This window comes from Syngnathoides biaculeatus, chromosome 7 (genome assembly GCF_019802595.1).
Source record: "Syngnathoides biaculeatus isolate LvHL_M chromosome 7, ASM1980259v1, whole genome shotgun sequence".
Taxonomy (NCBI): Eukaryota; Metazoa; Chordata; class Actinopteri; order Syngnathiformes; family Syngnathidae; genus Syngnathoides; species Syngnathoides biaculeatus.
The window spans coordinates 25,418,746-25,431,956 of record NC_084646.1 but is presented as its reverse complement, the minus strand read 5'-3'; the positions used below and the strand labels follow the sequence as shown (position 1 = coordinate 25,431,956).

General features: G+C 41.1%; 1 protein-coding gene across 1 annotated transcript in view; it reads left to right on the top strand.

Annotated features, from left to right (window-relative positions):
• znhit6 (zinc finger HIT-type containing 6) overlaps window positions 1–10,412 on the top strand; it is a 38,804-nt gene extending 28,392 nt beyond the window's left edge. The window contains exons 9-10 of the mRNA XM_061825326.1: window positions 7,683–7,807; window positions 9,931–10,412. Of these exons, the coding sequence (XP_061681310.1) occupies window positions 7,683–7,807; window positions 9,931–10,226 (421 nt within the window). The 3' untranslated portion in view covers window positions 10,227–10,412. The remainder of the gene's footprint in view (window positions 1–7,682; window positions 7,808–9,930) is intronic.
• The last annotated feature ends 2,799 nt before the right edge of the window (window positions 10,413–13,211 follow it).

The following is a 13,211-nucleotide window of genomic DNA, read 5'->3' as shown; positions in this document are numbered from 1 at the left end:
CTTTTTTGGGGCTGCATTTCCAAATGTTATGTATTAAATTTCTTAAATTAACACTTCAATATTGACAATATATGTGACCCTCGTGAAAATATGTTGAAATGCCTTCCGCATTTGCAGTGTTCCCATTCTATTGACATTTACATCATTTGAAGAATGTTGAGCATTACTCACATATTCTGGCACTTATTTGAAACAACTCTAGTGGGCAAATCACTAAGTAGGGGCGTCTTGTGATAGGTAGCACCAGCTGTCATTACAGTACATATTATCGTGTGTACTTTACATAATAAATTCCACCTTTGCGGTATTTACTAGTTCACGTTACCGAACTTGACAAACATACACACATGCTCATGCAGATTCACAAAGTTAGAACAAGGTCAGCGGCGTCATCCCATTTCATCAGATGTAATGTACAACTGTGTTTTGTGCATGTAAACTTGCTCAATTTAATCAAGTCAAACCTCAAAGTTATTGTTTCCGTCATGATACATTAGTTTTATTGATGATAGAACTGAGTTTCTCAAGTCAGTTTTATCAGAAATAGATTTTCTACTTGCTTCATTGCCATCTCGTACCACCCTTTCTAGTTTTTCTTGTTTCTAACCAGTGTGTTTTTAATGGTTGAGTGTTGTTTTGTAAAATTACAGATTTATAGTTGTGGAGAAAAATCGCTATTATGTTTTTTATGGAGGCAGAAGTCAGCTTACAACTAAAGAAATAATACAAAAAGAGAAAATTCGGCTCATTTTTTGTAGAAATATGGCTATTGACTGACACACAATTTCCCAATTTTTAACTGGACAAATACTATTAAGTAAATGTTCCCGTTTAACCTTTCTGATATAGAATCTTACAAAATGATCAGCTTGTTGATTTCTCGACTAAATAGTTGTCCAATATTTTTCAGTAAAGGACTCCTTATCCAAACCAAAACATCTCTTGTCAAACCTGCCATCTTTTTACTGGAAAAGTGTCAGGGTGTACATGAAGAGTCATTCATTCTCTCAGAATTGCTTCTTTTTTTTTGTTAGAGTATATTTATTTATGCAGATGTTATCTGCTCCTTTTCCCCCTTATGTTCTCTATTTCTCTTGTCAACTGAGTCATACTAAACATCAATGCAAACTGACCCGACAGTCAAAACATTTTTTTTCTCTTTCTCGCTCTCAAAAAAAATTCTGGCTACATTTTTTTTTTTAACCACCCCGAAAGAATAATGGTTCTGTTCTTCAGCGAGGCACTTCTTTCACATATTTTGGCAAATGATCTCCATAGACTTCAATTATTCTATCTTCTCACAGTGACCCACATCTTTGTCATGCTTGTTTCTGTGTACTATACTGAATAGCCATTGCCTGCATTGTTGGATTTGCATAGGGTATTGTTTATCAAAATTACAAGGTATTAAGTTTGACAGGTAATGTTGTATAATCACAATAGTGTCATGAATGATCCAATTCAGTTGAGAGGCAGTTACTTTGGGTGTCTTTGGGCGTAATGTTGTTTATCAAATGCTGTGCCATTTCTACGTCTGATGTAATAAACTGCACACCTTCCAAAAAGCTCAATTTTTGACTCAGTCCACAGAATGTTTCTCCAAAAGTCTTGAGGATCATCAAGATGTTTTTTTTTTTTTTTTTTTTTTAGAAAATTAGAGACAAACCTTTGTATTCTTTGCTGACCAAGGGTGTTTTTGCCTGGGAACTCTCATGGATACCATTTTTGGCTTTTTCAGATTTTTTTTTTTTTTTTAATTTGTTTTTTTTTTTTAGGTCAACATTGGGGGTGCGCATTATACTTGAGAAATTACGGTACTTATTCTCATCTCTTAAATTGTTTTATAGCTTGTCTGTACCACATTCTGCAATTCAAATAAAATTAATTGAATACATATTTTAGATGGAATTCATTCCCATTCTTGCCTTATGTACATCTTCAGTCACTCAACTATATAGGGTTTCTGTTCTCATATTTTGTACTTCATAATGTTGGACCTATTTTCAATGGGACATTGGTCTGCACTGATGGCAGGCCAGTCTCATACTCGCACTCTTTAACTACAAAGCCATTCCTTTTCACATTGCATTTTGCAAAGCGTCTGATGCCCTGAACTTTCCCATACTTTGTGTGTGCTGAGGGGTTTTTACAGAGTTTTGACATGAAACCAAGTCTCAATGAAAAAAGCGCATCTGACGCTCAGTGTCGTGTCATCTGATACAAAAATATTATCTGTTGTGGGTGTGTTGATACAGTGATGCACTTTTCTCTGTCCTGAAATCTGTGCTTTCAAATGTACCTCAAAGGGTTCTTGCTAAAATTGCAGCTCACAAACAAGTTTTAATTCTCTGACGAGCCATTACTATGGGATGAACATGTATTTTTTTCTGTAGCTCATCTCCTCAAAATGATCACTGGTCTTTCTTCTTTGACAAAGACAGCCAAGGTGCAGTATACTTGAGCCGTTTACTTCTTGGTTGGCTGCTACGTCAGCATGTTCACATATGGGATGGTTTCATCCCCGTTGCAGTCTATGCGCTTTGACAGCGGGGCCCTTCTCACTGAGCAAGTCGGGTGTGAAAATGCCTTTCACGTACAGAATGTGGCTTCATGTTGTTTTCTGAAACAAGGGAAGCATATGTTGCTCCAAATCCTTTGTCAGAATCAGCATGCTGCCTTCGCAGATGTATCAAGTTACCCATGCCATGGGCACAAATACACATCCAATAACATCACGGGTGCTGGAGTTTGACATTTTCGCTGATAACTTTTTGCTGATTCTCCTTCGTCTCATTGTCATAGAAAGCACACACTCCATGATTTGATGTTGATGTTAAGCTTGCATTTGTAGATGCTGCAACAAATTGCATTAACTGACAGTGGTTTTCCGAAGTGTTTCTGAGGCCACCTGACAAGATCGTTTACGCAATAATGCACTGCACTCGGAAAAGCCATTGAAATTTTAAATGCAGCGCCCTTTGAGCAATTGGAAGTCCCACAAATTTTACATTGTACACCCAAAAATGTTCTTAAACTGTTGGACTAATTGTTCATGGTTATTCAAAAGTGGTGAACCTCACCCCATCCTTGATTGTGAACAATTGAGCCTTTTCAGGGATGCTATTTTTATACCCAGACATGTCACTCACCAGTTTCCAATTAACCAGTTCATCTGTGGAATGTTTCATACAGGTTTTTTTTTTTTTTTTAAGCATTCCTAAGCTTTCTCAGTCTCTTAATGCCCTTGTCCGAGCTATTTTGCCATTGATTTCAAAATGAGAGAATATTTTCAGAAAAACAATTTTAGGGAGTGGGGGGCATTGCAGTCATCGTAGACTGCCTCATGCTTCTTAAAGCCCAAGTGTCATCCCTATAAACATTCTAAAATAGATATTGTAATGAAAAATACATGTAAGATTATTCACTTCAATGTCCATACGAAAAAATAAATTTGAGCGGAGACCGCGTCATACATGCGCAAAGTTGCAGAAGTGTTATTCTACGACATCCCAGTGGTCGCCATATTGGCTGCATCCTCCGTCCGTGACGTCACCCGGACATTCGCCAATGAAAAAACGAGGTGCACCCTAACTATGGGAGATGAACACGTCCCTTCTGACACGGAAGCTTTTTTCGAAAAGGAGAACACCACACAACCGAGTGACGTTACCGGGGCAATATTACACTATTGTTTCGAGCCCTCGGGGCAGTATTACACTATTGTTTTAAGCCATATTCAGATGATATGCGATCACAGACAAACCGCGTCCTCGTCCGATCCACTTCCGCAGCAGAGATAAGCCATCACGGCTCATCGCAGCCGGCCGGTGTGGCTTATGACGTAGCCGAGCTGTGCTGCTTTAGGGGATTGTTCATAGCCGCCGCAGTACGCGATGAACACTGTCGAGCCAGGGCGCTTTACTGCGTTGTGGTCGCACGCGGCTAAGTGAGGGAGAGCCAAGCCATGCTGCTTTAGGGGGTTCATAGACGCCGCAGTACGCTATGAACAACACCGTCGAGCCAGGGCGCTTTACTGTGCACACGCGGCTGAGTGAGGCATTCTCGGCTGAGTTCTTCAGAGCTACCGCCATCTGCAAAGCACGCCGCACAGAAGACGTGCCCGCTGAACGCGGCACCTCAGCCGGTGTGCCTGATTTTCTGTGCCTGGTGGCATATAATGGAGCCGAGCTGTGCTGATTTAGGGGGTTGTTCATAGCCGCCGCAGTACACGATGAACAACACCGTCGAGCCAGGGCGCTTTACGGTGCACGCACGACTGAGTGAGGCATTCTTGGCTGGGTTCTTAAGAGCCGCCGCCGTAGCAAGCCCAAAGCACATCCTTCGCTGGCGAAGCGACGCAGCAGCCCAGCGCGCACACAGACATATTTCGTACGCGGCTCTTTTGTTACGTTATAAAAGACCGATTACGTGGTCCGCCCCAAACTATTATTTTCTTAGTAGCTGTATACACACCTACCTGGTATTTGGAACCCACTAAGGTCTCGTCCTCTGCACCCGTGCACTGCATTTTTCATGAAGAACCGGGTCTCTTGTGAACTTATGAAGGGTAAATCCATTCTCCCGAGTGTTCAAGCAATGTCTAGCAACACAACGAGCCGGCATTTTGGTTAACACGAAGGAACAACGGGCTACCTTCCCGGAGGTAAAACTCAAGGAAACGAACGAGTCCATTTGGGGCCGCCTCTGTCCTTTACGTCACTTCCTGCTTCTCGAAAACAAATCCCTGGAGAGGATTTTCATGGTGGGAGTTACAATAATTGTATATGTCAAAATCATAATTTCTGATGAAAAAACGCATGGGACCATATTGGCTGCCGTTTTTTCATTAATAACATACTAAAAATCATCCATTTCACGACAGTAACCCTTTAAATCCTAAGACCCTCAGTATATCCATTTCACCATCTACATGCAGATGTAATTATCAATATTACCCCGCGGCACACTAACATGGGAGGACATTGGTCTGACGTTCAATCTGTGCTCTTGGACCTGCATTGAATACAGGAGTTGAGGAGCGCACGTGTCGTAGGTCGAGAACATTGTAATCCGAAGACTCCCTGTATCTGTATTCTGTGAGTTTCAGGAAGTCACTGTTTTGGGGTTGGGAATTGTTTCCATGACCGGTGCATCCCGGACTTGCATAGTCTCTAGTGTTCTTAAAAGCAGTCCTCTTTACTTTGTCAAAAACAACTAACTGAAGAAAGTTTTGATTCATTTTTTTTTTTTTTTTTTAGACAGTTACCCAACATCAATTGAGCTATTGTCATCTGGAGACACTGCTGGATTTGGGGGAAGTGGGGGGCATCAATGAACTTGCAGATTCACAGATCACAGCAGGTCTCAGTCCCTGTTCCCTGCTGCAAATAGTAGAGGAAAACTGTACTGTATTACAAATTGATGAGCTGCTGCTTCTTTTCCTTTTGGCTTGTCCTATTAGGGGAACCAAAGTGTGTCATCCTTTTCTATACAAGCCTATCTCCTCATCCTCCTTTCTAAAGACTCACCTGTCACCTCTCCTTTATGCTTCCATACCTCTAGATGTATGTAATCAGAACCCAGTGCCTTTCAATGTTCATCCTCATAAATGCCTTTCTGACTTCCCCCAACAAATCATTGCCACTTCCTGGTCCACCACACTTTCATTGTCTCATTACATCTATCTAGCGCACTAATGGCACCAGTTAACACATTTCCATCTCAATCCTTAATCACCCTGACTTTCTCCACATCCTTCCCACCGTTATCCCTCTGTCTGCCCATCCTGTATAGAGCTCCCTTTCTTTATTGTTCAAACTGACATACATGGCATATGCCTCATTTGACTGTTGCCTACTCTACCTTTTCCCAAGATTGCATCTTGAGGTATATCCTTGTCCTCTCCTCATTCCTGTGTCCCACTTGTTCTTAGCTCACCTTTCTTTGTATGATTACCTGCACTTTGAGTTTCCACCACCGTTTCCTTCTCCTCTTCCCTTATAGATGATATATCAAGTCTTCTCCTGCCAGTCTCTTTGATCACCTTTGCTGTAGTTGTCCAGTGTTCTCAAAGCACCTCCTGTCCACAGAGAGCCTCTCTCATCTCTTCTCGAAAAGCCACAGAATACTCATTTTTCACCTCCCATCACATGGTTCTTTGCTCTGCGTTTGTAATCTTTATCTTCCTCTCCACCAATAAGTCATACCACCCTCTGATGTGATCTCCCCTACCACGACCTTAGTTAGTAACCTCGTTCAGATTACATAATCTTCACAAAATGTAATCTAGCTGCGTGCTTCTACCTCCGCTCCTATCTTTTCTTAAAGAATGTTCGCTACAACCATTTCTATCCTTTCTGCAAAGTCTCCCACCAATTCCCTCCAAGTTCATTTCCTAGATTCCGAATTTATCAATCACTTATTCATCAACGCTTTTTCCTTCACCGTCTGGTAGGATCTGCACCGATCACCAGGCTGTCTGTTTGGGAAGCTCAAAACTACTTCGTCAAGCTCCTTCCAGAATTTCTCTCACCTCAAAATCACATCCTACCAGTGGAGCATAGCCACTAATCTCTTTGTACATAACATTCTAATTTCACGTTCCAGCCTCATCACTGGATCTGACTTTTTTAAACTAACTCTTCTTTAATATAGCCATTACTTTCTCTTCCAATCCACACCATGATAAAAAAAAAAAAAAAATTGAACCCTGACCCTAAACTGCCTTACTGCCTTTCCACCTGTTCTCTTGGAGACACAACAACCAGCTCCCAAGCTTTTCCTGTAATAGCCCCAACATTTAAAGTCTCTACATTCAATTCCAGGCTCTTTCTGCCACTTTCCACCTCTTTAATCGCTATCTTCAACTTTCCTAGATTCACTGCTTTAAATGTGCTTTATTAATATAAATCATTTATTACCATACTATCTACCAATTTACAATAAAGGTGTATGTCCTATTCCTTCTAGAATGTTTTAAAACAGTACGTCTTATTTGCGGGATCATGTCCAATGATCTACAAGCTTCGGTCACTTTTGGGAGGGAGGGCTTCTTTGAAGTTAGCCCACTAGAAGAAAAAAAAGCCCTGCAAATATCACATTCTGAGAGACTTCTTGTATTTCCTTGTTGTGTGGGAGTCTGCTTAGGCAGTTTACAGTCTCCTTGTGCTGTTAGCAAAACAAGCAGTAGCTGTGCAACTGTCTTTGTAATGGTTTTGACAGGTTAGAGGGATTGTGCCAGTTGCAGTAAAAATCCAAACTTTTTTTCTGTCCTTTGGTGATGCAAAGTTTTTCTGAAGTATGTTGAATGTAAAATCAAACCACGTCTCCCAAGAATCTAGTTCAATATTTACACAGGTGATTTATGACCAGTCCTAATGCGTGACAAGACCAATTAGAGGCAAGCCAAGACTCATGTCATCCCAAACAAGCAGTGCCGTTAGGTGTGTAGGAGCTGCTCAAATTACTTGGATTTTTGATTTAGATTTTTGATTTTTGATTCATGGGATTTTCTATTCAAAGAAACAGGATCTTCACTGCACTAGATTGTAGCTTCAATATTTGTTTCAGTGTATTACAGGCATGGACAACACTAACAGTTTGTATCACATTGACAGTAGCTCTTAATTCACATGTTTTAATCACATTTTATTACTTATTTGTCTGAATTTGATCTGGAATAGGTATCACAAGATGGATTTACAGAAGAGCCTAAGAGACAACCTTAGCTCCAAAACACTGATTGAGTATCCTTCACTCCATGTGGTACTAAGCGATTTTTGGAAGGACTTTCCAGTGAAAGAACCAGGTAAACCACTGATTAATTCAAAACATCGTGATTTAATTTGTGTAGTGTGCCGAGCACGCCTTGCCATCTGGAATTTATAGCCTTTGATGCTTAAACTATCAACAATTATGCATGATCTTCTTTTCCTTTCGACTTGTCCCTTTAGGGGTCGCCAGTGTGTCATCTTTTTCCATTTAAGCCGATTTTGTGCATCTTCTTCTCTAACACCCACTGTCCTCATGTCTTCCCTCACAACATCCATCAACCTTTTCTTTGGTCTTCCTCTTGCTCGTTTGCCTGTCAGCTCCATCCGCAGCACCCTTCTACCAATATACTCACTTTATCGCCTCTTGGCATGTCCAAACCATCAAAGTCTGCTCTCGCAAACATTTTCTCCAAAACATCCAACTTCGGCTGTCCCTCTAATTAGTTCATTTCTAATTCTATCCAACCTGCTCACTCCGAGAGAGAACCTCAACATCTTCGTTTCTGCCACCTCCAGCTCTGCTTCCTGTTGTCTCTTCAGTGCCACAGTCTCTAATCCGTATATATGTTTTATAAACTTTGCCCTTCATCCTAGCAGAGACTCTTCTGTCACATAAAACACCAGACACTTTCCGCAATTGTCCATGATGCTTTCCGTCATTTTTCTCTTGATACCTATACTTGGTGAATGGCAATGAGAAATAATGGTATCAAAAGATTCCAACAATATCATCTGATGGTCTTGGTTTCTCCAACAAGGACTGCAAACCCCCCCCCTCACCTTCTTCTATTTTTTTTGCTAGCGCAACATGCTAGCTAACCTGACAGAAAAAAGTAGTGTGGTTATCATGAAAGACCAGAAACCCCAGTTGAAAATCTGGATCAAGCGTGGCCAAAGGGAGGATGAAATATGGCTCACTGTTGAATAATGACCTCATGTGATGTGAGATGACATGGAAGAAGTCATTGTGCTTCAGTCACCTGTATGTCTCTCCCTGTGGAGCCTTACGACCACAGATTTTATTGAATTTATTGGTTTCTCCATACGAGGCTTTTGACTGTTTGGACAGAATAAACCACATTTGCCCTTACTCATGTCATTACTCTGTTTGGCCACAGTAAACAACACTTTGCCCCTTTATCATATCATTACACTGTCAGACCCATTCCGACTGAATGACAAATTAGGTTATTCCTGTCTTTGCACATATGTGTTTTCAATGATAAGACCTTGCTGTCTCACCATTTTGATGTCATGTTTGTCAAAGAAACACCCTGATAATTACACATGCCGCAGCTTGGGTAGTTGGACAGGAAGTGATAACAAGCTATCAGTTACTGTGACAGTGGCTTATGTAGTGAGGATAAAGTGTTTAGGCTGGCTCTCCGGCTCCACTGCATGCATAAAGGAGTTAGGCCTACCACACGTTAAGCTACGACTAAAACTGTGTGGGGTTCAGCAACTTTTTGTGAATACTTGACCCTCAGCCACATTTTGTTCTGCATTTCGTTTCTTGAATAGGCAGTAAACAGTGGCACAATGTAAGTCGTAACAGCCAGTCAAAAATGCACATGCACCCCCCCCCACCCACCCAACATAGGATGTATCCTGTTCAGTGTTGTGGGCAGCTGGACCCTATCTGGTTGAAACCGATATTAATGAGTTCTTACTGTATGTACTTGTGCCTAGAAAACTAAGTGTGAAGAGTCTGGCCATCAAATGGGCCAGTCAGTCATTCTATATCCACAATCTTTTCTTTGTTTCCCATTTCCTCACTTTGTGACCTTCTGCTTCTTCCACAATCAGGCCATGTTCTTATAGTTCAATAAAAACATAATACAATACTTATATTATGCTGTATGCAAAGACTTCAAACAAACCCATTGTAGTTTTCGCCCCCCTTTCACTTTTCTTTCTCACATGTCCACCGTTTGATTACGTAACTCGTAGCTTGGCATGTTACCCCATCTTAAACATCAGCAAATGGCCAAACCAGCTTCTTCCTCTCCATCCTGTTTGAACTCCACCTCATTTTTAGTGTTTACATGGAATTCATACTGTGTATGAGTGAAATCATCACACTAAGTATCTGTCTTTAGTTCTAAATGTATCTTTACAAACAATATTTGACTTGTTTTTTTTTTTTTGTAATATACAGCTGAGTCTGTATCAGCCTACGATAAGACTGAAGCTGTGGACCATCCAAGTGACGACCTTACCTTATGTTCCCCATCCCTGCATGGCTGTCACACAACAAGAGACATCTTCACAGAAACACAATTCTGCCCTGAATCATTGCCCCCACCAGAGAAAGGAGTAAAGAGAGAATTAGGGGAAGAAGAGCTTGAAGAGGGAGAGATTCCGGATAGTGAGGATGAAGAAAAGAAGGAAGAAATTTCCATGAATAATGCCACATTGATTAAGATATCTGATGTTGCCAATAGCAATGATTAACTAGTAGACAGTGTGGACAAATATAATTGTGTTCACAAAGATATTGGCTTGGTGATGACAATGTAACTGCCTGAGAAAGGGCAGAGGTGAGCATGACTGAGGACTAGGTTTGAATGACACTTCAGTAGGCAGAAACGTTTTTCAGCTATACACACTATACATAAAATAAATGATTTGTTTACCCTTTTTGTATTTGCATTTTTCTATTGTTTTGCTTGAATAAGAATATTTTGGTGTATTTCTACAGTGGAACCTTGATAAAACGCAGCTCGATATGATATAATGGATACAGGATAAAACGAATTGTCAAGACTGTTGTTTTATTGACGCTGTGACACATTGCAGGCACAGAATGGGACTGATGTATTTCCAGCTCACAAATCTAAAACATGACAAGAGCTAATTCCAATCTGTGCCTACTTCACACCCATGGTGAATGTGGGCCATTGACTTGGCGACCATGTGTATCTAGCAGAATGGATGAAGTGTTGACTACGCAGAGTAAAAGTCTTTGGAATCTGGCACCTGTTTTTGTGTGGAACACGTTCTGGAATGTTTTTTCGTTTTTTTTTTTTTTTTTGGGGGGGGGCGGTGCAGGAACAATTTTTTTGGTCAAGCCATTCGTGTTTGACAACAGATTTGGAAATGGGAAGCAAACTAACTAAACTAATTGGCAAAATTTTCCCAAAATATTTTTGAAAACTGAATAGAGCGCATTATATTTAGGTATAGATTAGATAAGAAAAGCACATTGTATAGATGTATACCACCTAAGGGTGGTGAAAAACGAGTACATTTATATTCCTATATGCTATTCAATGTCTAATATTACACATTTATATACATTATGTTAATATGTGCTGCCTCCAGAGCAATGGTGAGTGTGGTAAAGAAGTGAAGAAACGGGTCCAAGCGGAGTGGAACAGTTGGCGGAAGGTTTATGGTGTTCTAGGCGATAGAAGAGTCTCTGCTAGGATGAAGGGGAAAGTTTATAAAACAGTGGTGAGGCCGGTCATGATGTATGGATTAGAGACAGTGGGACTGAAGAAACAACAGGAAGCAGAACTGGAGGTGGCAAAAATGAAGATGTTGAGGTTCTCGCTCTGAGTGAGCAGGTTGGATAGGATTAGAAATGAGCAACAAGGCTCGAGAGAGCAGACTTCAATGGTTTGGACATGTCCGGAGGCGTGAGAGTGAGTATGTTGGTTGAAGGGTGCTGAGGATGGAGCTGCCAGGCAAAAGAGTGAGAGGAAGACCAAAGAAAAGGTTGATGGATGTTGAGAAGGAAGACATGAGGACTGAGGGTGTTAAAAAGGACGATGGACGAGATGGGCTTAGATTGAAAAAGATGACACGTTGTGGCAACCCGTAACGGGACAAGCCAAAAGGAAAAGAAGAGGAAGAAGAATGGTAATATGTGCTGGCAATCTGAGATTCCTCACCTGCTCACAGGAGTTTTACATTTTAAGACTAACGTTACATATTTGTTGCTACTGCACCAAACATCAGAAACGACTGCCCGTGAATTTATTTTAACTTAAATAGAAAAAAAAATGTTGACTACAAGGGCTAGTTATGCAGCCACTTTTAAAAGAAAAGTGTCATCACTCCTGACGAAAAGGTGGGTAACCGCAAAGCAGCGCAGCAGTTCAAAGTGGCTGAATCGAATGTGAGATTTTGGAGGAAGACCAAGGAGAAAATCCTCAAGCAGAAATCACATGGAAGAGTTCTGGGATGTGGGAGAGTTGTGCAGTTCCCAGAGCTGGAGGAAGAACTGCTACAGATTATAGTCGAATGGAGGGCAAGAGGCTGCACTATCAGCACTGTCAAGGTTTGTCTCGCAACGCTGACAATAATAAGCAATACATGGAACCAAGACTTCAGAGCATCTGTGAATTTGTGCTACTTATTTTTGAGGAGGCAAAACCTCTCTGTTAGGTACTGATATGTTAGGTACCGTTAATTGCACGATATCTTCCGGCCACTTATGAGGATAAATTGATGAAATACCAGCAGTTCATCCTTTGGCTGAGAGAGCAGCAAAAGTACGAAATCGGGAGCATACCAAATGCCAGTGAAATACCCCTCACCTTTGGTTTGCCAAGCACACGTACATCTATCCATTTTCTTAGCCACGTATCCTCACACAATTGATCTGAAATCTGGAAAAACAATTAGGATAAAGTCAACTGGGAACGGAAATACCCACTTTAATGCTGGGCGCGTACAGAGCTGAGGCCAAGATGGAGCCATCCATAATCTGGAGACGAACTCTTCCCATGAACTTGCAGTGCCCAAACGGCATCATAGTGAGATGCTGCTGAAAAGGATGTATGGATGAGGCACTTACTAAGGACTTGATTAGGTCAGTGTGGTGTAACCACAAGTAACTCTCTGGTAAAATGATGGTGCTGGATGCCTTTTGGTGTCATCACATGCCTGCCATTAAACAAATCCTAAAAGAAAACTGAGTTGGTTATCATTCCTGGCATATCGTATCAGAGCATTGAAGATGGCTCGTGACTGGGTATCGTGCAATTGCCCTTTTAAAAAGCACATGCGGAAGAAATTAAACGAGTGGATGACTTTGGGGACTCATACACTCACTGCACTTGGCAATGTAAGGAAACTCAAACTGCTACAAATAACTGGACTATAGATACATCCGATAAATTTTTCCCTGACATAATTACAAGGGGATTAAAAAAATCTTGCCTCACAAATGTCATGAATGTTACAGAGGATGACATGCTGTGGAAGGATGATGAGATCACTGTTCATGATGCCATGCAGGAGATATTGAAGCAAGAAAAACTGGACCAATTTGTCAGGGATGAGTTATACAGTGAGGAATCAAATCTAGCTGCTATGGATCTTCTTTTCCTGAGGGGAGACAAGTCAGATGTTTCTTTTGAAGGCTTTGCCGAGGATGTGTAAATGAACTGCACCATGGACAAATGTGACAGCGAACCTATTGTGAGAATA